Consider the following 22912-nt stretch of genomic DNA (forward strand, 5'->3'; position numbering starts at 1 on the left):
AGTATTACAAAAAATATATGAGAGTACCCATGCACAGCAACAACGAATTCACAGAAACTACACACACCGACACATACATACATACATACATACATACACACACACACAAAGGAGTGGAGAAACGAAAAGTGTAAGTTATTCGCGTCCTCTCTTGTAATTTTCCTTATTGCATCAATGCTAGCTAACTCCATTATTTACCTTATTCGCCCTTCTCCTATATGACTTTTGTTCTTGTTTTGTTCTTTTGTTTTTTTAGTGCATGTGTTGTTTTTTTGTTGTTGTTGATTAGTGTACGCATTCATTTCTTACTGTATCCTTTACGTTGCGTTCACTCCCTTTTTTTGGGAATATAGAAAAAAAAAATGAACAAGGAGAGATTACCCTTTTAAAAAATATTTTCCCGACTGTTTGAGCTGCTGCACAACTTCTGCCTGACGGCAGCGGCGTTGCACAATCTCCTCGGTGCAGTAGTTGTACACCCAGTGGCGCTCCCCCCCTCCCCATATCATCATCGACGAGAGCTTGGACAGTACCTGCTGATAAGGGTCGGGCGCAAGGCTGAAAAGAGCGTTGGCGCCGACGTACTCCATCTCAACAGCCAGCATGATGCGCTTCCACTTGTCAATGTTTGCCTTGCGATGTGGGTCTCTATGGTACGCCGTTGAAACAAGTTGCTTTAGCATCAGTCGGTGATCCTCTCGCGAAACTTGCATTTTGCGTGTCTCGTTGAGGATAATGTTGTGGAGATTTGTCTGGTGCCACGCCGCTACACGCCGTTTGTCGCGCTCAAGATCTATGCTGCTGGCGCCGTTGTCGGGCACAGCAGGATCACTGGAAACGAGACCCAACATTGGAGAGACTCCGTTGGCGTCATCGGACTCAGCTTTCATTGACATGCCGGTGGTACCTTTGTGGCGAGACCCAGGTGCAACGCGATGCCCTCTGCCTTCGGACCTTGCCCAAGCCGGCACTGCGGCACAGGCGAGATTTGGCAGGAAAGTTAAAAGAAAGAGAGAGAGAGAGAGAGGGAGGAGGAAATGAGACAAATGATGGGTGGACATTTAACGTGACTAGGCGCCACGGGGAAAGGACGCACACATATTATTTTTTAAAAGACACACAGCATGGTAAAAATAAGAGAACAAAACGTATCTGCGTGCAAGAGAGAAAGAAAAAAAGGAAGGTAAGATAAACACAGTGGAATTGAAAGAATGGGCGCACACACCGTTTCCCTCCCGCTACTTATTGTTCCGTTATTCCACCTGACGGCAGTTCTTGCACGGAGAGTCTCCCTACTTTTTCCTCCTTTTTAACGCATTCCTTTTCTTTATTCTTCCTTTACACCTTCGTACTTTCTTCGTCCCAATGTATTGTTCATGCCTCATTTTACGGAGAGGTGCGGGTATATAGATACATATACACGTATATGTGGATCTGTTTCCCTCAGGATCTCGTTCCAGCCACTGCGAGGAGCCGTGTGTGACGGTGGAATAGCACAACATCCACCTTCACAACACTCATGCACACCCGTACGTGACTCATACTCTCGTGGTGCCTCCTTCCTCCCTCCCACCCCCACCCCTCAGCCGCAACATCTATATATATATATATAATAAAGTGTTATTTAGCGAGTTTGGATCGGCGAATCAGGAGATCCACCTGGTTCTGCTCTGCGCGATACACGAAGAACGGAAAGAGTGCAGGAATAACGCAGAGAATACTGTACGCCACAATTTCACGGGCATATCGCTTATGTAAACGATCGTAGCGCTCCCGCGTCACAACCGAAACAACACCACGAAAACTCTCGTCGTCGTAGTTATCCCCCAAAAAGTATGCATTGCCCTCGCGGATGACATTGCTGTACGCCTTTTGTGTGGCAGGCATCCCTTTCTGCAGGGCATATGTCACCTCAGCGACACCAACGGGGTAGTTTCCAAGGTCTTTCGGTGTAACGGTGTATTTTAGCACAGCAGTCTCCCCAAAGGAAAGAATGTCTACACGTTTTGTACGTGTAGTGCCGTCTACCAACAGGTCTGTGATTGTGACATTCACTGCAGGGCTCTGGCCGTAGTTATGAACACTGACGGTGAACTCCACGCTGCTGTCAGCTACCACGTAATCATCTGAGACAGACTTGGAGACAAAGAGAAACGGCAGCGCATCGGACTGCGCCTCGGAACCCACAGCTGTGGCAGCGAATAAAGCAAAGACAAGTAGCACCCACCGCATGACTTGCATATTCCCTTTCTTGTTTTTGCTTTTTGTGGCTTCTTAAAGAAAAATCCAAAAGGGGAGGGGGGTTCAATTATCATTCTTAGGCACCACAGCGAATGCGGAATAGACGATCCGTGGCCATGTGAAAGCAAAAAGAGAGAGGGAGCTAATCTACACGCAAAAGAACTGTCGCAAGGAGTTCCTCCAAGTCTGGATAGCTAAGGCGGCGAAGGGCCCAAAATCACGCTTTGCCGTGTCCAAACGGACTAAGTGTGAACGAAACTCGCCGCACGTGATGAAGCACAACCCCTCCCAATACAAAAAAAAAAATATTACAAAACAGTTTAGGACGCGAGAGACATATAGATATGCTGCCCAAGCACTTACTTCGGTTCTGGACTCTCTTCGCGTTCTTTTTTTTTCTCATTTTTCTGTCAGCACTCATAACCGGAGGCTCTCCAATCTTTCGACTGTGACGTGATGGAGGGGAATGCGATGCTCCTCCAGGCGGGCGCACAACTTCTCCATCCCATGAATATTCCCCATGTGTCCAAACACCTCGCGCGCCGGCTGCGCAATCTGTCCAATGTCAACAAGGTGGTCCATTCCTCTGGCAACAAAGTCCCAATCACCGATTTCCACCGCATGCGCCAGTAGCGGCGCCACAACGTCCGCATCACCAAGAACGCGTGCATTTTCCAAATGCTCCGCGAGGTGCTGCAGGCTACATCCGCCGCGAAGAATATGGCGCAGCGCAAGATCGAACGGCACTGAATTTTTTGGACACGCCGAGATAAGAAGAAGCGCCTTTTCCCAATCCAGCTCTTCAATCAGCGGCCACAAGGTCATTACGTCGCTACGATTGACTCGCACGTTGCGAAGAAGCTCCACCGCAACGTCCCAACGCTGCTGAGACAACGCCACATGCACGAGATTACAACGCGTCACGGTCGCGAATGGAAAATTGTCCACTAGCTTCGTTTCCCAGTCTTCTCCAGCTGCCTTCAACAACACAGCACAAGCCTCGGCTGTGGCTATCTGCTGTGTTACGCTTGAAAGCCGGGCGCCCATCAGAGCGGCACTAATCGTTTTGGAGTCACCCTTGTTCAAAGCCTCCCAGAAAACACTCCACTCAACCTCGTCTGGTGCTTTTTTCTGTAAAATGGCAGACAGCCGTATCTTCTCATTAAATCGGCTCTTTACGTCATCCACCCGTACACCCGTCGCATGCATGATGGCCTTCAAGAGGTCAAAGGTGTCTACGGGGGGTGCGTGATACGGGTGTCGCTGATACACGTGGAGCGCCTTCACCCAGTCGCCTGTCTCAAGAGAGGTGTGAAACAGCTGCGGCAGCGGCACCGCCCTCCACACCTTCTCGTTTGACGTCTTTCTTTGCAGTCGACCGGAAACCGCCCGCATCCTCGGAGCAAAGGCCACAAAGCAGAAATCATTAAAAATCCCAGCAAGGCAAGACAAAAAAAAAATCAAACAGAAAGGGGGAGGTAAACTGTAGAAAGAGCAACAATAGAAAAACGTTGGAGGCAAGAAAGAAAGAAGCAGATAGCAACAACAAAAAATAATAATAATAATAATTCATGTGTGGCGGCAAACAAACGTCAACCCTCGTCTCACTCAAAAAGGATTCCTACACACCTCACCATGCGGTCACAGACGCCAAACACGCTCTACAACGGGTAAATTTATACATGACAGAGAACTCCGCCCCCAATTCTACCCAGGGCCCACAAGATAAGAGCATGGTGGTGACAGGAGCATTCACATAAACATCTGTTTTCTCGCCAAAGGCAAAGAAATGGGGGAAAAAACAAAACAAGCACATGCACACACGCGCGCAGACAAAGAAAGAGAAAGAAAAAAGAAGTTATTACTTTGTAATGCCGTACTGTTTTTTTTCATCCACTGTTAGTACATGTGCTGGCACGAATTCGCCCAGTCGTGGCAAATAATCTGCAAGAAGTTGAGCACGTGCACGACGAATGTATTCTAGTAGTTCCTCTTCACGTTTCTTTTCATGTTCCTCGACAAGAGCAGCCTGACGCTCCTCCTCCCGCTTGAGCTCCCTACGTGCCTCAAGCATCTTTTCTGCTTCCAGTATGTGTTCACGCTTCAGCTGCATCTGGCGTTCCCGCGACAACCGATCCAACTTGGCCTTCCGTGCGAGATCTTCCATCATCAATTGGCGCAACCTGATTTCTTCCGCGCGCTCCGCCTCCTTTTCCTTCTGGTGAGCCTGAATGAGCTTCCAATTCTCCTCCTTCACCGCCTCTGCAAATCTCTCTCGCGCCTCCTTTTCGTCCTTCATTGCTTTGCGCTCCTTGATCAGACGCTCAGCCTCGTAGTAATCATTTAACAAACTCTCCAGCTCATCCCGTTTGGCTTGCTCCTCCGCAATCTTCTTGCTCTGTTCCTCAAGAATTCTGCTCTTGGTGGCTTCCCTCTCTCGTGCCAACTTCGCGTCTGTTTCCTTCCGACGGCCTTGTTCAGCGATATAGGCGTTGATGGCCTCCTCTTCCCGTAACTCGCGCTGTCTTTCTGCTTCCTTAAGCTCTTCACGGAGTCGGTAAAACTCATCGTGTTCAGCTTGTAACTTTCGTTGTTTTTCACGCCGCTCCAAGGCCTCAAGAAAATCCTTCTCATGGACCCGGGCCACTACTGCATCAACCGCTATGCGCTCCTTCCGTCGTTCCTCAGCCTCTCGTTTAGCAACGGCTTGTCTTTCCTCAATGAGATCCATTTGCGCCGCCTGGTGCCGCCTAAAGACCTCAATTTCCCTTTTACGACGTTCTTCCTCCTTGGCCTTTTCCAGCTTATTTTGCTCGTTCAGTTGGGCAATATAGTCTTTCTCTTCCTGCAACTGTTGCTCTCGTAATTGCCGTATCTCTTCCACCTGATCCTTGCGCCCTTGCTTCGTCAAGGCATGCTTTAGTTGCCTCTCCAGGTTCTGAAGCTCCGGAAATGTGCGGACAAGTTGAAGCATTTTTGCGTCCAGTAAATCAAGGCGCTGCTCCTCCGCCAGCTGCTTTGCAAGAGCCTCGTCGCGAGCTGCGGCGTTCAACTTCCTTTCCCGCCTCGCCTTGAACTCTTCCTCCTCCCGCAGAAGGGCAAGCTCTGCCTGCACCGCCTTGTAGCGGTTGACACGGCGGAGCCGCTCGACACGCGCATTGTTCGCGTCCATCACGTTTGCCACCTACACCAACAACAGAAACGGCAGCAATGCATAGAAGAAATGTGGTGAGATAAAAAAGAGCAAAATGCAGAAGGACTAAATAAATAAAATCAGCGTTTCTTATGAATATTAGTAATTGTGGGGTGCTGAATATAATAAGGAAGAGAGAAAGGCTCAGGCGATAAGTGAATAATCAGGACAACACTGAGACGATATAGAAAAACAAAAAAAGAATGATAAAGTTTCATTTCTTTTGTTAGGGTCGATGCTGTCGCGCTCGCTCTCTCTCCTCTCTCGTGTTCATGCTGCCCTCCTTCTCGTTTTCTTAAAGGGATAAGACACGACGAATGTCAATTACGCAATTTTCAACGCCTGCCTTGTGCCCCTGCACCCTCACCGTCACCGTATCGTTAGAACAGACAACAGACACCGCCACCTTGTGTCGATCCCGCAGCTGCTGCAGACCATCGCCACGGGAACCGGTAAGAAGTCGCAGTCTTCCGTGCGGCACCGGAACAGAGAAGTCGTCCATTGGAACCTCCACGAGAGCTTTTGAATGCGGCACCAATAACGTCTTGGAGTGTTGGGGGGACCCAATAAAATAATCAGGCATCATAGACCGCTTGACGACATCCAATGCCTCCCGCAGCATACGCATCTCCACGCGCTGCTCCGCAAGAGCAGCCTTCACCAGCGCCGCATCCTCTTGCAGGTTTGGGTCAAACTGATCGGCCAAGCGCATCACCTGCATATACTCCTCTTCCAGTTTCTGCTTCTCATTGAGAACGCCCCCAATAACAACGGATGATTCTTCACAGGCACGCTTGTAAAGCTCCTTCGCTTCCTCTATCTGGGCCTGAAGTAATTTGCTCTGTTGATCGAGAAGTACATGTTCCTTCTGCAACTCAGAGAGACGACGACGAATGGGCTCCACCGCGTCACCCTGTGCGGTAGTCGAAGTGACAGAAGCCTCCAGTACTAGTTTGCGTGACACTGCACTGTGCCATTCCACCTGCAGCACGCGCAATTCCTCTAGTAACGCTATGTACTCGTGATGGAGGTTTTGATATAAACCAGGAGGGCCACTGCAAGTGGTTGGCATCATGTACGCAGACGTCTATCCATCGAGAGATACGATAGTGGCTCAGAAAAAAAAAGGAAAAAGAATGCAAACGCAACAGGGCACAGCCACAACAACAACAAGAGCGATAACAGCCCACATCAACAAGCAATATTATACATAAGCAAGAAAAAAAAACGTACAACGTACTTGTCCCCCACCCCACTCCACCCCACCCCAAAAAAACAAAAAAGACAAAGGAAAGGAAAAGGAAAAGAAGTATATTGTTATGATCAATGCATAAATATTAATTCGATATGCATCATCACGGAAGCCCAAAGCGACTCCCAAAAAAAATTATAAACATTCAATCACTGATAAGTCGGTATTGAAAGCATATTTTACACGATTCTCGCGCAGAGGCGGAGGCGGTTCGTTTTTGGTTGGAGAGCTCCTAATATTTACTCCTTGCAAAGGTCTCTATGCAAAAATAAAATAAAATGAAAATATATTTTTAAGGAGGTATACTTGGCATCCGTAGTGCACGACAATTCCCCTCGTGGGCCCTCAGTATTTAAAAAACACGCTGTGCAGCAACGACTCGGTAGGTGATGATACATAGGCCACCAAATTCGATTAGACTGTGTGGAAAGCGATCTCCAGGACAGCCCATAAACATAAGGTTGCGTGGCACGCCAAGCTCAGTCGAAATGTCGTAGACAGCTCTTGGAGTGAATGGAGCAAGCACAAAGAGAAGTTATATTGCCAGTTTTGGGTAAAGTTGATCAACAATGGCACAACAGGTTTCCATTTATTGCACTGCCGTGCGCCCACTTCTAGTGTTCAATGCCACAAACATTCCCCGCCTTCTCTTTGCCGTGTATGCACTTGTTTAACAAGTTTCCCGTCAATGCCATGCTGGAGTCGGGTTAGTAGTTTGGCCCCAGCATATCGACGACCATTACCGTGTGTGTGCCCTCATTGCCAATAATGTATTGAATAACTTTATTCAGCACGTCAATATATGGCTGCTTCGCAAAGTAGACCACCGAAAAACACCGCAGCGATCCAACAATGGCTCTCATTTTCGCCTTCATGCGAGGGCATCGCTCGGGGATGAGGGCGTGTGACAGTCAATACACAGAAATTCGCTTCCGTGTGATGAACACAATGGACAACAGAACAGCAAAGTAGATGACCAAGTAAAGGGCATGCTGAAGCGCGTGTAAAATGTTGCCCAGGAGACCCACCACCAACAACAACGATGCCAGCAACGCAATAAAGGGTAAATTGTGAAATATCTTGGTAATTTGCCGCGCTCGTACTTGAGGAACAAATAAGCTGCTTTTACACACAATAACATCAGTACACTTAGGAAGGACACAGCGCAGACGCCTCCAAGTGCAGACATGTCATTAACGAGAAGTCGTAGCGAGCATGATATTAGGCCAAAAACCAATGATGATAAAATGCGGGATCCCGTGCCAACGATTTACAAATAAGAAAAAGGCTGGCATGATACAGTCAAGGGCCATTCGTCGGTGAAGATCCTGGATACCAATGTATGCAATAATGACAGCCCCCGACAACACCAAGACAGCATCCACAACAACCAGCTTTAACCACTCACCCACTGTTGTTTGTGCCAATAGAGCCAAACTGAAAGACGGGCTTTGCACCAAGTTTCCAATGGGAATAAGACCCCCCGCAAGTACAGCCAACTTTGAAGTCACCATAGTCACAACAAACCTGATATTACGAAGCGTCTTTGGATATAGTACTGGCAATTAATCCTCAACGTAATGGGGTCTTGGTTTCAAAGCCTGTCACACCCAATAATAGACTGCAATACCCAAAGAAAACACAACTGACCCAATTATTGTACGGATTAGCATCTGCAGAGGAGGAGTTCCAGCTATCACTGAGCACCCGACCATGGCTTTTTGCAATGTAAACGAAAGCAGAAATGAGTAGCATCAAAAGCGTCGCCATATGAAACAAAAAAAAACAAAAAAAACAACTCCGGTTGCCGCATAGAAAGACTCCTTCACGCCTAATAGAGTCATCATGGCAAAAACGCCGAAAATACCCATAGAAACCCATTTAGACGGTATCGCATTCCATTTAAATTGAAGATAGTCCCCAGCAGATGCAGCACTTGTTACGGTTGTTTCAATGTAACTGAGGGTGGACAAAGTAGCTGACTGAGCTGCCCAGTTTTTATCAATAGTGTTCAGCACGGCATTGTAAGTGCCACCATTCATGGGAAGAGCGCCAAACACCTCCGCGTAAATCCCACAAGAAAGGTACAAAATAATAGAAACAAACACAGAAGCAAAACACGAAAAACGGCCGGGCATAGAGACAATTATCCCAGTTGTGTAGAGACAAGATGACGTAATGTCATTCCCTGCAATCGCGGTTGCCCGTAGCTGCCCCAACGTCGGTTGTCTTACCCCAGGAATTTCAAAATCGTCCTCGTTAAAATTTGTCGCCTCTTCAATATCCCTCTCTTTCTTGGGAAAACCAGATTCACTACGGCCAACGGACAACAGAGGCGCATCCTGCAGTACTCCAGTGCCCCGCTTTCTGTAAAAAAACAGCGCCCCGTGGTGCCAGTTCCCATGCATGTCTGTAAACGCCTCCCTCGCAGAGTAGTTGTTTGGTACGGCCTTTGACGAATTTCAAACTCCCGCAATGTAGACGTAAATTCCCTTGCACTGTCGAACGATCACGACACTAAAGCTTTCCCATGGGTCATTATTTGTCGTGCATTTAATTCTAAAATAAGAAAAGAAGGAAAGAAGAAGAACATTTCTTCCTCAGTTAGACACAGCCCGCGTGGGTGTCACTGGAGCACAATAGAAAAAAAGAGCAAAAATAGGAATAGCCCAAAACCATTTCCAGGCCCTCGTACCTCCCACCCACCCCTTTTTGGTATAGTAATTCCTGGAAAGCACTTGCGCCACAAACAACGTAACACCTCGCCAATTAGAGAGAAAGTACAAAAGGATAATAAACAACAAAACATTAAAGGGTTTTCATCCCATCTTGTGAGACCCCACTGTGGCTGCTCCAGTTGGATACTTCAAACATTTCCGTCTCTAAAGGTAGGAGTGGGACGTCGGCTCGCTCTAAGTTTTCTTCAAGGTCCTCTAAGGGTACCGGCGAAGGGTTACGATCCTCTGCAAAGGCTTCAGCGTACTCCCTGCCCTCACTACGGCCGTAGATCGCGACCGACGAACTGCCACAATGGTACAGGACCATTAGTGGAAAATCCTTTGAAGCGCAGTGGCGACCATGAAGAGTGGCTATGGCACACTCCGCCATCCACAGCACCATGCGTCACTTCCACATACTGATTGGAGCCTTCGTGGAGCATCTCGGCTTGTTTCACTTGGTCATAGGCAAGAAAAAGACGTTCAGGGTATTGGACGTTTATGACCGTGGACAGATTTCCAACGAGCAATACCGCAGTAGTAGACATGAGAAGCCTAAATGTGTCGCTCCACTCTGTATCTTTGTCTGTGTTTGTGAGGGGGGAGAATATGTGGCATTTTGTGTATTCAAAGTTCATGTTCATTGCCCGTGCGAAGGACAAAATAATAGAAAGGGAAAAGATAACGCACAGAGCGCAGTACGGCGGATGCTAGGCCAGGGAAACAGAGGAAAGGCTGGAATTGCATAAAGACGTACCTTCGCTTTTGCTTGGAACCTGCGCCCTTTGCAAGTTTTTCATTCCTACCTTACCCTTTCTCGTTCCCCTCCCTCTGTGTCTTTCCTTTCCTCCCACACCGATTTGCTCATTCCCCTCGTCACAATCCATCTGAATAAATGCAAACAAAGGAGAAACAACAACAAAAACAATTTATCGCACATTCACCATGCCACTTTCCATTACTTCCCACACTCCAAAGAAGAACACACACACACAAAAAAAAAAACCTTAAAAAACAGAAGCCCAAAGCAAAAAAAACATGGGTGGCCAGAGAAACATCACCCGTCGCCTCTAGTTCGAAAACGTCCTCCTTGCCTTTTGATGACTTACAAACGTGAGTTGAAAATATTTACAAACACTCTATATGCAACGGGGGCCACTTCATCATCACCATCACCGGGCAGAATAAGTTTTTACAACAGGCACAGCTTTGTACAGCACCCGTTTGTTTTCTTTCAAGCTATGCGAGCCAAAACACGGCCCGTCCCTCTCCAGAGACAGTGAGGAGGGAGGAAGCAGTGAATTCCTGATGATTTACCCAACAACGGCGTAGTTGACATGTTGCCATGAACGTCACTCCCCATTTTTGTTTACTTGCCTCCACGATTGGCCCACCTTTTCCACTGTTCCTCACACCAGCTTTCACAACAGCAACCAGACGAACGTATTCATCGACAGTGTCTCCTTTTTGTTCGTTTGTTGTGCATTGCTGTTTAGGTTCTTACCCTCTTGGTCCATTTACCTCCCACTCAAAAAACCTCTAGCTCAGACGTGTGGTTATTATTACTGTCCCTCAGTAGGTCGGAGTAGACTGGCTTGATTTGTGTGTGTGTGTGTGTGTGTAAGTATGTATGTAAGTGTGTGTAAGTGTGTAAGTGTGTAAGTGTGTAAGTGTGTAAGTGTGTTTTGTTGTCGTTGTTTCTTGTACCTCATTTGTGTTTACGGTTCAGGCGCATGTGGGCGCTTAAGAGATGGCCCGCAGACAATCCGGACATGAGAGAAAGCTCAGCTGACAGTACACCTGCGGCAACGACACGTGAAAGCAACTGCGCATTTGCACCTGGCGATTCCTTGCTCGAACCGCTGCATCCTATTAACTCCAGACAGCCTCGCTGTGCCCCCAGTCCTGTGCCACCCCCAACCGTACCAACCTCAATGCTTGGCATTGTCACTGAGATAAGAAGATCATCGCCCAACTTTGACATGCTTGTAAGGCATGCTGAGGACTCCACCACTTGTGCTGGGTCCTGCCCAGTGGCAAGGAAAATGGCAGCAACGGCATTCGCAGCTTGGGCGTTAAATCCGCCAACAGATCCCGCCATGGCTGAGCCAACCAGATTTTTGTCAACATTAAGTGATACAAGGCTGTCAACTGTACATTTTAGGGTATCCTCAACGATGTTACCTAGCACTGTGGCCTCTGCGATGACTGACTTCCCACGTCCGTCAATCCAGTTTACCGCGGACGGCTTCTTGTCAGTGCAATAATTGCCTGATAGGGCAAGTGCCTTCATCGAAGGAAACTGTGTTTGCAGCAGTGACAGGGATTTATCCACACCTTTTGTAATCATGTTCATTCCCATAGCATCACCCGTAGTAGCGCGGAAGCGGAGGTACGCCTTGCGCCCTGCCAGCACACACTTCAGCGAGTTTAGCTTCCCAAACCGTGTTGTAGACTCGAATGCTTCCTTTATTGATGAGAAATTTTCGTTGCAGTACTTGTGAAGCTTTCCGGCTTCCTCTAGAGATTCAAGCTCCACTACAGGGGCCCTCGTCATGCCTTCACCTAACAGGAGCGTCTTGCACCCACCTGATTTTGTTATGGCTCTGGCACCACGATGGATGCTGGCCACAAGCGCCCCCTCCGTTGTGGCTAGAGGAATAGAATACAGCTTCCCGTCCATGAGAATAGGCCCAGCAATACCAAGTGGAATTGGTAGATATCCAATGATGTTTTCGCAATTCTGGCCGACAACCTGGTCCCAGTCGTAATTCTCATAGGGGATAGCATGCAAGGCATTCTTTTTACTCTCACCATCTGGTTGCTGGGACGCAACGCTGGCGACAACATCACGCCGCACCTCAATGGCACGTTTGTAATCAGGCTGTAATGCCTGCTCCAAGCCGTAAAAATGAATTTTGCGGGAATTCACAGCATCCACAAGTTCGGCATTACTTAATTCACTCCATGGAATGCTCGCCGCACTGCATGCCAACGGAATTGCCCTACGAAACATATTTGCGTAGCAAGGTAAAGACGTTTCAAAAATATTTCTATGCAACAAGGCATAACAAATTTACCGAAACGAGCAATGAAAACAACAACAAGAGGAAAAATAGATACATAGATACATATGATAGGTAACAACATGAAGAAATTGGTCAAGCGTCTTTTGGATTAGGAGGATTGTTCCATCCCTCACCCCAAACAAGCGTAGAGGAGGTTGAAAACGCACAAAAACGTCTAAATAAAAAGATATAGAAAACCTAGAAAAAATCCAGGACTGTATTTTCAAAGGGTCAAACACTACTTACCAGCGGTGGGGCGAAATGCAACTTTCGTGACGAAGCGACGCTTGCGATTTTCAGTTGGACGAGCACGCACAACACGTTTGTGAATTGCGCACGAAATGCAAAAGCACTGCTTCATGTACATTTTTGGCATAGGGAAACCAGCACCGTATACCGGAGATGCCTCGGCCACGTCGCGTGCAGATGCCTGATCCAACAGTCTACGCACTAAAAAGCGGCCAATGGCTTTGTCCTTCGGTGTCAGCCGGCCGCAGTTAAAGCAGTGTAACGGCTTCGTGCGGCCTCGAGAGCAGGGTGGCTTGGCCCGGCCATGGTTACGGCGCTTCGTAGTCATGACTCTCTAAATACTGCACAAAAGCAAGAGGAACCAACAAAAAAAAAGCACAGGTAAAGCTAGAAACAAAAAACAAAAAAAAATCAGTGTCCCTACAAAAACAAACCCAAAACACAGATTAGTAATTTGAGCAGCGGAAGAGCTCCGATAAACCTAAGCATTCTTGCAAACAACGATAAGACAAATGAAAATTTTCGCTTGAATTTCTCCTTGGCTTCGAAGACTCTCAGCCGTCACAGCCAAGCGCACACACGCACACGCCCAGAAACACACCAACAAAATGGCGAAGGTATGAACCGTCCTTGCCTTAAGTACGGTGCAGAACTAGTTCATTGTTCATTAGATCTTATGACGAATCACTATCATCAAACAAAGAACTCTTTGGAGGAACCAATTTTCTTGACCTGGGCATGGTAGACCCTCTGGAAGCAACCGGAGGATTGGAGTCAGAATCTGAGTGACTGAAGGTAGGTCTTCCAACTGGAGAAGACAACTTCCGATTTTGCGGAGGTGCGATGTCTTCGTCAGAGCCTTTGTGCCGTTGATCTAATATGGATGTCTCAGGGGGCACGGCGAGAGATGTACCCTCATCTTCCGCCACATCTATCTCAGGCAAACCACCTCCAGCAGAAACAATACGTGACAGTGCGTGTTCTTTCTCTGGTGCGAGATCAGGCTTTACAAAGGACTCGCAATCATTTTCTTCCTGTTGAGTTAACTGAAACGCCTGCATCCGACCTTGGGGCGAAAATTGCTGTAGTGAAAACCCCTCCTTTAAAACTTCTTTCTGCTGTGATTTTGGGAAGTTTTTCGTCCACTCTGTAGATGTTGGTTTGCCAGTATCCTCCGGAACGACCTCTTTCACTTCTGTCGATGGCAAGCCGTTTGCTGTCGAGGCATCATCCTGTGATTTCAGTGAATTCTTTTGAGTGGTCAAGTCAAGAGCGGGATTCATACAAGTCAACTCCGACAACAGCTCTTGATAACGACGATTCATCTCATCTGGATTAAACTGGAGTACAGCCTCCCGTTGATAAAGTTCATCTTGAAGTTGTGAATCAACAATTTCTTCGGATGGTTCCGTTTCCTCCAAGAAAGGAACATCAGGCACATACGGAACCGGTGGCTCAGTCGCATACGGCGCACGCATGCGAGGAAACGGCACAAAAATTCCGTCCACCACTCCAGAAACCCACTCATTAACCTCTTTCTCTTCTTCCTTAAGAAGTATTTGGCGCTCTTCTTCTCTTTGCACCTCGAAGGCATAGCTAACATCCTTCTTGACTCGCAAGGAGTGTAACACTGCAAGAAGATCCTGCCTTCCCACAGGAAGAGATAGTTGTCCGATTGCGTCCTTAAGTTCTTGAAACGTATCATCTTCAACAGACACCTTTGCACTCTTTAAAGAGTCAAGCTCAGCTTCCATCTGTGAAGTTTCTCCTACGAGATTGGCAAGTGCCGCGCAAAGTGTTGAAGCTTGAGAGGTCAATCGACAAATGTCAGCTTCATTCTCTTCCTTTGTGCTCCTTAAACGAATGCGTATTGCCTTCACTTCAGCTTTGTGGCGCTGGGCAGCAAGAGCACAGTGCTGTGTAGCTGCATCCGCCTCAAGCAATGTCTCAGTCTGCCCGTCCTCTATGCCTTGAAAGCGGCCCCTATCAAAAGATTCATGTGCAACGATTTGGCGTTCTTCTTGATAGCGTCTGTCACGTGCAGCCAATTCATCAATAAATTCCTGTCGTAACTCACGCATATCTTCAGCCGCTTTACTGCGTTCATCCTCAATTAATTGCATGTAACGTATCTTTTCACTTTCAATTTTTTTCCTCTGCTCCTCCATCTGCCCTTCTTTCGCACGGCATTCCTCCAATAGAAAGCGAAGCTGATCCCCAAGAGCAATGGCCTTTGTCTCGAGAAGTTTTCGCCTGGCTTGTTCCTCTGCATATGTTTCCTCAACAGCTAAAAGCTTCGACTCATTGGTTTGAAATGCAACCATTGCCATTTGAAGATTTTGTTTTTCAGTTTTGATGTCCTGATCAGCAACTTGAAGAAGCCGCTTCACTGTTGAAAGATGGCGGGCGACATCCTCTCGCTCAGACTGCAAACGTGTTAACTGTGCCTGTCTTTGGGCTATTCTTCGATCCATATCTAACTTTTCCTCGTTAAAAGAAGTAATAGTACTTTTCTTTTCTTCTGCAAGTAAATTAGCGGTTTTACTAAACTTGTCAAGTTTATTCCGCAATTCCTTATTTTTCTCCTCCATTTGTTTCAGTGTTAAATCTTTTTGAGAGAGTAATTCCTTCCCTTCTTCTGTATCGGCCAAAAGCTTTTGGATAGAGTATTCCAACTGCGCACTTGCTAAACTCTGAGGTTCGGATTTTCGATTAAATGCCCTTACGTCATTCGACAAGACATCCAGCTGTCGTCGAGCCTCCTGTAACTGTTGAAAAAGCACCTGGACCTGGTCACGCATTCGATCAATAATCATTAACTGTTCCATATTGAAGCCTGGTGGTGGAGTGTTTGGGCGTCCAATCGCATAATCTTGGGTATTTGATAATAGCAATTTGGATTCACCCTTTAACTGATGAGACGAATGTTTCTCTAAGGGTATTGCAAGAGAGCTACAACTTTGTGCCACACATGGAATATTTTTTTTCTTTATCAAATGAGTGTAAAAACACATGTGCACTGAAGGTCCACTGCCACGTTTTGCTCGAGCAGGAATAATGATCACACGGGATCCCTCTTCCCCCATTCCTATAACCATCCCTTCAAAGCCTTTCATTTCAGGGGTAACACTCATATGATTAGCTGGAATAGTTAAGGTACAAGGTTTATCATCTTCCAAGTTGCCGTCCAACTTACTTCCGAGAATAGGCAGTCCTTTTCCTTCAGTTTCGCATTGAACCACCCAACTTTGATAACGCACCTTTACCACATCATTGGCAAAGACATTACGGTCACATTTCCCAATGGCAACATCACATGCAAGAATGCTCCGATCAGCATGACCTGATGCACCGTACATTGCCACAACCACATGTGAGCAGAACTCGATTGCGTGATTTGGACTCTCAAACTGCATAGACCAGCTTTTACCTTGCTCATCTCTGAAAGAAACATAGCCTCCAGGTTGTAATGCGATACATGCACCCGTTTCGTTATTGGTGGTAATATTTGCCGTACATACGTACTCGTTTCTCTCATTGTAGCAGCCCAACTTGTACAACGGAGGGTTGTCCAAGGTACCAACTATGGCGCACCCAACGGGTCCACATTCTTGGTATTGAGACGTGTCTGATAGAAAAAGAAATAGGTGCACCCTTGTTACGCAGGTGTGCTGCGTCGCGGACATACTCTTTTACAGAAACAAAAAAGAAGAAGAAGAAGAGAGAGAGAGAGAGGGTATAGTACAGCAGAAAATAATAATACAGATATTCTACCAAAAACACAAAAGCCAAGTTCATGTTTGGTTTTGTTGTTTACCAAAAACGTAAATAAAGAAGGAAGGAAAGAACAAATGTATTTCTTTTTTTCCCTCCTCACACTGTAGATTAATGTCAAAAAAAAATGTTTTTTTTTCTTTGATCGATAGGGCGAATAGACTTAATATGCATTTACAATGTAAGCCATTCCTCCTCATTTGTTGATTTCATAAGATAGCAAAAATCAACATCTTTGGAATCTAACTTTTTCTGATACATTTCAAGCCAAGGCGCCAAAATCCGCTGCTCTGCATCTGATATTCCAAGAACCACCTCATTGATCCGGCAAATAGAGTCTTTGTCAAGGTAGTTCGGAGGCAAAAGGAGGTTCCGAACACGCACATCTGAAAATGGAATGCCCAGAACAAAACTAGCACGACGTGCTATGCCCTCCATTTGCTTCCTATGAGGCAGCTGACGATTGCGAAGCCAAAAATTATCCGATGCAATGATAATAAGAGTAATATCAGCTCCCTTCACAAAAACGAAATCCGGAAAGCCCTGCACGTGTTCACCAGAAACCAAAGACTCTTTACTATTACCAAAATCAAAAAGAATTTCAGCAGGCTTTCCCGTTCCAAAAAATAAACGACCTGTTGTTGTCGTCTCCTGTGATGATCGAGAAATCATACATTGAAGGTATTGGCGCAGTGATGAACGATATCCCTCAATAAGGTTAAAGCCTAGGAAGTCGTAAATGATAGCTATTTGAGGATATGTATTAACAATATGAGCCATTAGTTCACTAAAGGCATTTGATTCATTAATATATATTTTTTTAGTTGTAGGATCTTCCATAATGTAGTTTGAGAAGGCATTCTCAAAGGAGCCTTGTAAGCCAAGTCCATAAATGCAACATAGTCGTTCTAAAAGCATATGATCCCGTGATCCGCAAACTTCTAAACGCAAAAAAGCGTCACGCAATTGTGTTGCTTTGTTGACCTCACCTACCCAACGCAGTTTTGCTGCTTCCTCTTGAAGCCATAACCGATTCTTCTCTCTAATTGTTTCCTTTGGTAAGCTTGTAATGGAGGAAATCAGTTCGAGGTCCGCATCTACAGCATCTCTACATTTCCTCCAGTTAAAGAATAAGTCCTTTAGTAGTTCTTGTTGTTGACGTATTACTTCTTTTTCATGTGCTGTGATAAGAGGCGGAATTCGCATCTGCCATTTATTAAGCTTCCACCTAAAAATTTTTTCCTCTACCTCCTCCAAGAGGTCCAGTTCGTTACGTGTTTTGCCCCAATTCCGATAGAGCGAAAAAATTTGTTTGTGACTCAACGGAGCAACATCATATGTTGCATGCGCCCTAATTTGGATTTTATTTAAAGTGGAAAGGCAGCAAATTGACCTCATACTCTTCATGTCATATAATAAGCTAAACCCAACTAAGAAAAAAATATATACAAAGGATAAAAGAGAAAAAGCAAAAAAAAAGTCATTATTTTTATTATTTTGCAGTTGGTACATAAAAAAAAACAGCACATATGGAAACATATCACAGAAACACAAACATTGAATCTTTCGTTACAGAGTCATCTATCAAACTGTTTCATCTGATTCCTGCCAACAAGCAGCCGCATCATCTACTAAAAACTGGCTACATCGGCATTACACATACCGAAACCACGATTAGTACAAACACTATTACTTCTACTGCGCTACGCCTAAACATGAAGAAGACCCATTGGCACAATCCCCGAGAAAAATTCAAAAGCTGAAAAGACAACACTATAAAAGCACAAAAAATGACATTCAAAAAGATTCCTTTGAGTGTATGTGACGCAACCACTCACCATCCAGTGCACTGCCTCCGCATTCAGTGTAATGATTATCCATCCAGAAATGCATCGTACAATCTAGAAAAGGCTTATCACCATATTTGCCATGATATTGGGTCGCAAGCCACCTCGGTGAGCCAAATGGGAAGATGAAGTAACATGGGGAAAACTACAAAAGTAAACGTCGAAGCATTTCTCAGGTTGTCTTGTACTTTCGAGTATCACGATCTATCCATAATTCCTGCCTGCCTCATCCCCAAAACATCCAAAAGTTTAACTGATATTGAGGAAACAATGATGTATTGGGTGCTTCTCTAGCATAGTTGAAAGGATACTCTGCACACTTGGACATTTCAAACTCCTTATAGCGATATAAGGATCTCGAGCATCTTAGTAATATTGATGCGTCCCTAAAAGAAAAAAAAATATTAGTGCTCAGAAATATCTATCTACAAGTATAAAAACGAAAAAGCAAGATTAATTGAACGAATCAAAACTTTTTTTTTGGGTTTCGTGTTTTCCAACACAATAAGCATAAAAAAAAACATCAACCTCATGACTAAAAAAGAAAAAAAATCTTTTTTCAATAACATTTTTTTTTTTGGCTATCTATCTTCATCAGTCGCGTCAAAAATGCCTTCACCTAATTTCCACCACGCTAAAGTATAAAACATGTGAAGATCATGATGTTTATCCACCTCATTGAGGTCGCTCCAATTATCGCCTGTGATGGGCCAATGGTACATTGACCGGTACGTAGAAAAATACCACGGAATATTTTGATCCAATTTTTTCACAAACCCAGGCTCTTTCATTCCATGAGGAAACTCACCCCTCGTGGTCAGTTCAAGGTCCGCGTATTTCATTGCCAAGCGTCGACATCTTCGCAACATGGCCACCTTTCCACCTACCAGAGAAAAAAAATGATAATAGAGCAGATACATAAACTGAGACGGCAAAGATAAAGCAAACATCCACATAAAAAGAAAAAAAATACAAAAACATTTGAATTAGGTCACTCGGGGAGGGGGATCCAGACATCATATCTAGCAGGTGATCTAAAGCAATTATATATGCAAATGCCCATATAATACTAATGATGGTAATAATAACAGCGAAAAACGAGGAACTCACATGACAAAAATTCTGCAAAAACGTCAGACAAAACCAAGCCTCAACACCGCACCCCAAGAAAGAGCCACACCAAACCAAAACAAACTGAAAGAAAAAAAACACCAGGCGGCAAGGGGGCAGAAGCCTCCCACGGATCGTAGAGGGTTCTTGTCCCCCACCCCGGCCGCGCTAGGCTGAAACTGGGGGGCCCGGCAGACCCGGGAGAAGCCGTGAGGGCGACCCCCCTCTACACGGCACGGCCCCGCCCATGTTTTACGGTGGTTTTACAGCGGCGTTGGATTTTTGTCTCTTGTTCAGCGGGGCCCTGGGCCGCCAGCGTCGGTGGGGGGGGGCGGATCCACAGGGGGTCGGCCGTGGTTGCGAAGGGTTTTCCGTTTCACTCCATCGTACTTCGCTCATTTGGAGTGAGGTCCATCGTCAGAGTTGCTTTGTTGGTTTGCGACGCCAATGGCAGAAAAAGGTTGAGGATTCCGCGGATATTATTTCGAAACGTATTTGCCTTGAAAGTAAAATGTTGTGTTTGTAACGAAATGCTTTGCATCTAAAGTGTTTTTGATTCCTCTTATTTTTTTTATGTGAGTTATTAATAGACTACTTGATTCTCAAGTGATAAGAAAACAAAACATTTCTTTCTGAAAAACATTTGTTTTTGTTTTTGCGTTGAATTATATAGAAGTATATAACACACTTGAAATTAGTATATATAGCTGGGTTTCACTGTGGGGGCCTTATTGTTATTATATATATATATAATGTTTTTACTGTTTTTTTTTTTGTCATCACTGTAACTTTTCTTTGTTGTTGTTGTGTGGGAATACTATTTGAGTTTTATGTATAGGTTTGTAAAACGCTTAGGTGATTTTATTACGGTAAAGGCATCGCTTCTAGACAGAAATCGTTTTTTTCAAAGATTCGTCCATATGTCCGCCTCAAATGCAGTGGAGTCTGATAAACTTATTTTAACAGATGCTGAAGAAGGGATGGTTGTTACGCGTTTTCCTCCTGAAGCTAGTGGTTTTCTCCATATTGGGCACGCGAAGGCAGCGCTCATAAACAGTATGCTTGCCGCCAAGTTTAAAGGAAAACTTATTCTTCGCTTCGACGACACCAACCCTTCGAAGGAGAAGGATCATTTTGAACAGTGTATTCTAGAAGATATAGCAGCTCTCGGTGTTACATGGGATTTTGGTCCGACGTTCTCTTCAGATTACATGGATGTTATTTATGAAAAAGCAGAAGAACTTATTAACAAGAATCTTGCATACTGTGATAAAACACCGAGGGAGGAGATGCAGAAATGTAGATTTGATGGAGTCCCTACCGGGTATCGTGAGTTGGGGATAGAGGAAACAAAGCGTTTATGGAACGAAATGAAAAACGGAAGTACTGAGGGCCAAGAGACCTGTTTAAGGGCGAAAATTTCCGTCGATAATGACAATAAGGCCATGAGAGATCCCGTGATTTGTAGGTTTAATGACACACCTCATCCTAGACAGGGAACAAAGTACAAGATTTATCCGACGTATGATTTTGCTTGTCCAATTATTGACTCCGTTGAAGGAGTTACACATGCTTTGCGAACTAATGAGTACCATGATCGTAATGACCAGTATTACTGGTTCTGCGATGCTTTGAATATACGGAAACCTATATTGGAGGATTTTTCAAGATTAAATATGGAGTACACTGTGATGTCGAAGCGCAAGTTGACTCAACTTGTGGAAAAAGGTGTTGTGGATGGATGGGATGATCCTCGATTTCCAACGGTGCGTGCCTTGATCCGGCGTGGATTAAAAATGAATGCCTTGAGGCAGTTTGTGCAGGCACAGGGCATGTCAAAGACGGTTAATTTTATGGAATGGTCAAAGCTGTGGTTTTTGAATACTCAAATTCTAGATCCATCGGTTCCACGCTATACGGTCGTATCAAATTCATTGAAGGTTCGTTGTGTTGTAGAAGGGCAAAAACACCTCGAAAGATGTGAAAAACCACTTCATAAGAAGGTTCTACAACTAGGTACTAAAACGTACTTTAAATCGGATGTTATTTTTCTTGATGCCGAAGATGTTGCTCTTCTTAAGGAAGGCGAAGAAATTACGCTGATGGATTGGGGAAATGCGTACATAAAGAACATTCGCTCTGCTGGTGAGTCGCCTACTATAACAGATGCCGATATCGTTTTACATCTTGAAGGTGATGTAAAAAAGACGAAGTATAAATTAACATGGGTTGCAGAGAATCCAAATGCAGAGGTTATGGAGCTTGCAGAATATGATCACCTTCTTACGAAGAAAAAACCTGATCCTGAAGAGAAGATTGATGATCTCATTGCTCCCGTGACAAAGTTTGCTCAGGAAGTATACGCAGAGGAAGCTGCTCGAGCTCTTCAAAAGGGTGATACAATTCAGCTTGAACGTCGGGGGTATTACATTGTGGATTCTCTGACACCAAAAAAGGTGCTTATCTACATTCCAGATGGACGGGACAAAGTTAACCATTTGAGTGCCAAGGCACAGTATTTGAAGTCTATATCAAAGGATGGCCGGTCTTCCGCTGCAACTGATTTGGATGCAAAAAGAGCTGCTAAAGCTGCAAAGAAAGCTTTACAAAAACAAAACTCCAAGAAACCAGTTACTGGTGTCACACACACAAATAACTAATGTGGTTTTTGTTTTGTCCTCATCGTTTTATTATTATTATTATTAAATGAATAAAAAGAAAGTGAAATTTTACAGAAACGCAGAGAATATAATAATAATAATAATAATAATAATAATAATAATAAAGGTAGAAAAAGAATGAGCGGTTTTATCTTATTAGACAAATGTATTGTTTGATGTTACATTTCTCTTTTGTTTCTCGCTGATTATGCGCATATAGATATGTGTTGCAACTGTTTTTCCTTTATTTTGTATATTTTTTTTCACTTCTTGTTTTTTTTTCTTTTTGCTGCGTTTGCGTGGATATTTATTTATTAAACGGGTGTTGGAGATTGTTATTATGCCCCCTAAACGGTTAATTCGGTTTGAAGATTTGGGGCTTTCAACACCATTGCCTTGCGTATTATCAAAGACTCGCGATCAAAAAAAAAGGAAAAACATGAAATTAAAAAGGAGAAGACTGCACGGCTTAAAGAAGCAGAGGAACGACTGTCTTTAGTCAAGGGTACAGTAGAAAAGCACAAGGCTTTTGTGAAGAAAGAAATAGCCTTTCAAAAAGAAATAAAAACCGAAAGAAGAAGGGCACTCTCCACTTTGCAAGAATGTGTCAGACATAAAAGGGAAACAGAGGAGACAATTCAAAAAGAGAAGTTGCTGGTTGCACAAAAAAATTATATTTCTAGGTTGACAGTAGATTGCGCATTACATGAAAAAATAAAAGTAGAGGTTCAAGAAGCTATTGACCGAGAAATCAACGCGCTTGTAAAATCTGTTCCTCAAAATGTGCATGTTCCAGTAGAT

At 44.9% G+C, this 22912-nt stretch overlaps 14 protein-coding genes and 1 pseudogene across 14 annotated transcripts, besides 18 other annotated features; 1 reads left to right on the forward strand and 14 right to left on the reverse strand.

Annotated features, from left to right (window-relative positions):
• The first annotated feature begins 49 nt into the window (after nt 1–49).
• Nucleotides 50–71: a microsatellite.
• Nucleotides 72–98: a microsatellite.
• Nucleotides 99–108: a microsatellite.
• Nucleotides 109–225: 117 nt separating this feature from the next.
• Nucleotides 226–284: a microsatellite.
• Nucleotides 285–377: 93 nt separating this feature from the next.
• On the reverse strand, nt 378–896 carry TraAM80_00960 (uncharacterized protein; the record flags this gene model as incomplete). The annotated part of the gene is made up of 1 exon (XM_029378018.1): nt 378–896. One exon carries the CDS (start codon nt 894–896, stop codon nt 378–380), a length of 519 nt encoding a protein of 172 aa, XP_029242105.1.
• Nucleotides 897–995: 99 nt separating this feature from the next.
• Nucleotides 996–1043: a sequence feature (GA-rich).
• A 550-nt stretch (nt 1044–1593) lies between these two features.
• Nucleotides 1594–1615: a microsatellite.
• Nucleotides 1616–1620: 5 nt separating this feature from the next.
• Nucleotides 1621–2241, reverse strand: TraAM80_00961 (translocon-associated protein subunit beta; the record flags this gene model as incomplete). The annotated part of the gene is made up of 1 exon (XM_029378019.1): nt 1621–2241. One exon carries the CDS (start codon nt 2239–2241, stop codon nt 1621–1623), a length of 621 nt encoding a protein of 206 aa, XP_029242106.1.
• A 417-nt stretch (nt 2242–2658) lies between these two features.
• TraAM80_00962 (uncharacterized protein) lies at nt 2659–3636 on the reverse strand (the record flags this gene model as incomplete). Its single annotated transcript, XM_029378020.1, has 1 exon — nt 2659–3636. The coding sequence occupies one exon, from the start codon at nt 3634–3636 to the stop codon at nt 2659–2661; it is 978 nt and encodes a 325-aa protein (XP_029242107.1).
• A 141-nt stretch (nt 3637–3777) lies between these two features.
• Nucleotides 3778–3810: a microsatellite.
• A 292-nt stretch (nt 3811–4102) lies between these two features.
• Nucleotides 4103–5413, reverse strand: TraAM80_00963 (meiosis-specific nuclear structural 1; the record flags this gene model as incomplete). Its single annotated transcript, XM_029378021.1, has 1 exon — nt 4103–5413. The coding sequence occupies one exon, from the start codon at nt 5411–5413 to the stop codon at nt 4103–4105; it is 1311 nt and encodes a 436-aa protein (XP_029242108.1).
• A 258-nt stretch (nt 5414–5671) lies between these two features.
• Nucleotides 5672–5701: a microsatellite.
• A 28-nt stretch (nt 5702–5729) lies between these two features.
• On the reverse strand, nt 5730–6506 carry TraAM80_00964 (uncharacterized protein; the record flags this gene model as incomplete). The annotated part of the gene is made up of 1 exon (XM_029378022.1): nt 5730–6506. One exon carries the CDS (start codon nt 6504–6506, stop codon nt 5730–5732), a length of 777 nt encoding a protein of 258 aa, XP_029242109.1.
• Nucleotides 6507–6572: 66 nt separating this feature from the next.
• Nucleotides 6573–6636: a microsatellite.
• A 67-nt stretch (nt 6637–6703) lies between these two features.
• Nucleotides 6704–6743: a sequence feature (A-rich).
• A 1136-nt stretch (nt 6744–7879) lies between these two features.
• Nucleotides 7880–8200, reverse strand: TraAM80_00965 (amino acid permease; the record flags this gene model as incomplete). Its single annotated transcript, XM_029378023.1, has 1 exon — nt 7880–8200. One exon carries the CDS (start codon nt 8198–8200, stop codon nt 7880–7882), a length of 321 nt encoding a protein of 106 aa, XP_029242110.1.
• A 240-nt stretch (nt 8201–8440) lies between these two features.
• On the reverse strand, nt 8441–9094 carry TraAM80_00966 (amino acid permease; the record flags this gene model as incomplete). Its single annotated transcript, XM_029378024.1, has 1 exon — nt 8441–9094. One exon carries the CDS (start codon nt 9092–9094, stop codon nt 8441–8443), a length of 654 nt encoding a protein of 217 aa, XP_029242111.1.
• Nucleotides 9095–9249: 155 nt separating this feature from the next.
• Nucleotides 9250–9276: a sequence feature (GA-rich).
• A 218-nt stretch (nt 9277–9494) lies between these two features.
• On the reverse strand, nt 9495–9806 carry TraAM80_00967 (putative RNA-binding protein; the record flags this gene model as incomplete). Its single annotated transcript, XM_029378025.1, has 1 exon — nt 9495–9806. The coding sequence occupies one exon, from the start codon at nt 9804–9806 to the stop codon at nt 9495–9497; it is 312 nt and encodes a 103-aa protein (XP_029242112.1).
• Nucleotides 9807–11004: 1198 nt separating this feature from the next.
• Nucleotides 11005–11033: a microsatellite.
• A 1-nt stretch (nt 11034) lies between these two features.
• Nucleotides 11035–11087: a microsatellite.
• Nucleotides 11088–11111: 24 nt separating this feature from the next.
• TraAM80_00968 (hydroxymethylglutaryl CoA reductase) lies at nt 11112–12419 on the reverse strand (the record flags this gene model as incomplete). The annotated part of the gene is made up of 1 exon (XM_029378026.1): nt 11112–12419. The coding sequence occupies one exon, from the start codon at nt 12417–12419 to the stop codon at nt 11112–11114; it is 1308 nt and encodes a 435-aa protein (XP_029242113.1).
• Nucleotides 12420–12518: 99 nt separating this feature from the next.
• Nucleotides 12519–12546: a microsatellite.
• Nucleotides 12547–12709: 163 nt separating this feature from the next.
• Nucleotides 12710–13048, reverse strand: TraAM80_00969 (ribosomal protein S26; the record flags this gene model as incomplete). The annotated part of the gene is made up of 1 exon (XM_029378027.1): nt 12710–13048. The coding sequence occupies one exon, from the start codon at nt 13046–13048 to the stop codon at nt 12710–12712; it is 339 nt and encodes a 112-aa protein (XP_029242114.1).
• A 346-nt stretch (nt 13049–13394) lies between these two features.
• On the reverse strand, nt 13395–16406 carry TraAM80_00970 (uncharacterized protein; the record flags this gene model as incomplete). The annotated part of the gene is made up of 1 exon (XM_029378028.1): nt 13395–16406. The coding sequence occupies one exon, from the start codon at nt 16404–16406 to the stop codon at nt 13395–13397; it is 3012 nt and encodes a 1003-aa protein (XP_029242115.1).
• A 17-nt stretch (nt 16407–16423) lies between these two features.
• Nucleotides 16424–16455: a microsatellite.
• A 213-nt stretch (nt 16456–16668) lies between these two features.
• Nucleotides 16669–17892, reverse strand: TraAM80_00971 (uncharacterized protein; the record flags this gene model as incomplete). The annotated part of the gene is made up of 1 exon (XM_029378029.1): nt 16669–17892. The coding sequence occupies one exon, from the start codon at nt 17890–17892 to the stop codon at nt 16669–16671; it is 1224 nt and encodes a 407-aa protein (XP_029242116.1).
• Nucleotides 17893–17926: 34 nt separating this feature from the next.
• Nucleotides 17927–17973: a sequence feature (GA-rich).
• Nucleotides 17974–18293: 320 nt separating this feature from the next.
• TraAM80_00972 (hypothetical protein) lies at nt 18294–18883 on the reverse strand (annotated as a pseudogene).
• Nucleotides 18884–18922: 39 nt separating this feature from the next.
• On the reverse strand, nt 18923–19291 carry TraAM80_00973 (uncharacterized protein; the record flags this gene model as incomplete). Its single annotated transcript, XM_029378030.1, has 1 exon — nt 18923–19291. One exon carries the CDS (start codon nt 19289–19291, stop codon nt 18923–18925), a length of 369 nt encoding a protein of 122 aa, XP_029242117.1.
• A 1080-nt stretch (nt 19292–20371) lies between these two features.
• On the forward strand, nt 20372–22111 carry TraAM80_00974 (putative glutamyl-tRNA synthetase; the record flags this gene model as incomplete). The annotated part of the gene is made up of 1 exon (XM_029378031.1): nt 20372–22111. One exon carries the CDS (start codon nt 20372–20374, stop codon nt 22109–22111), a length of 1740 nt encoding a protein of 579 aa, XP_029242118.1.
• Nucleotides 22112–22138: 27 nt separating this feature from the next.
• Nucleotides 22139–22156: a microsatellite.
• A 43-nt stretch (nt 22157–22199) lies between these two features.
• Nucleotides 22200–22236: a microsatellite.
• The last annotated feature ends 676 nt before the right edge of the window (nt 22237–22912 follow it).

This window comes from Trypanosoma rangeli (assembly GCF_003719475.1).
Source record: "Trypanosoma rangeli strain AM80 chromosome Unknown Tra_15.4_contig_00018, whole genome shotgun sequence".
Lineage (NCBI taxonomy): Eukaryota > Euglenozoa > Kinetoplastea > Trypanosomatida > Trypanosomatidae > Trypanosoma > Trypanosoma rangeli.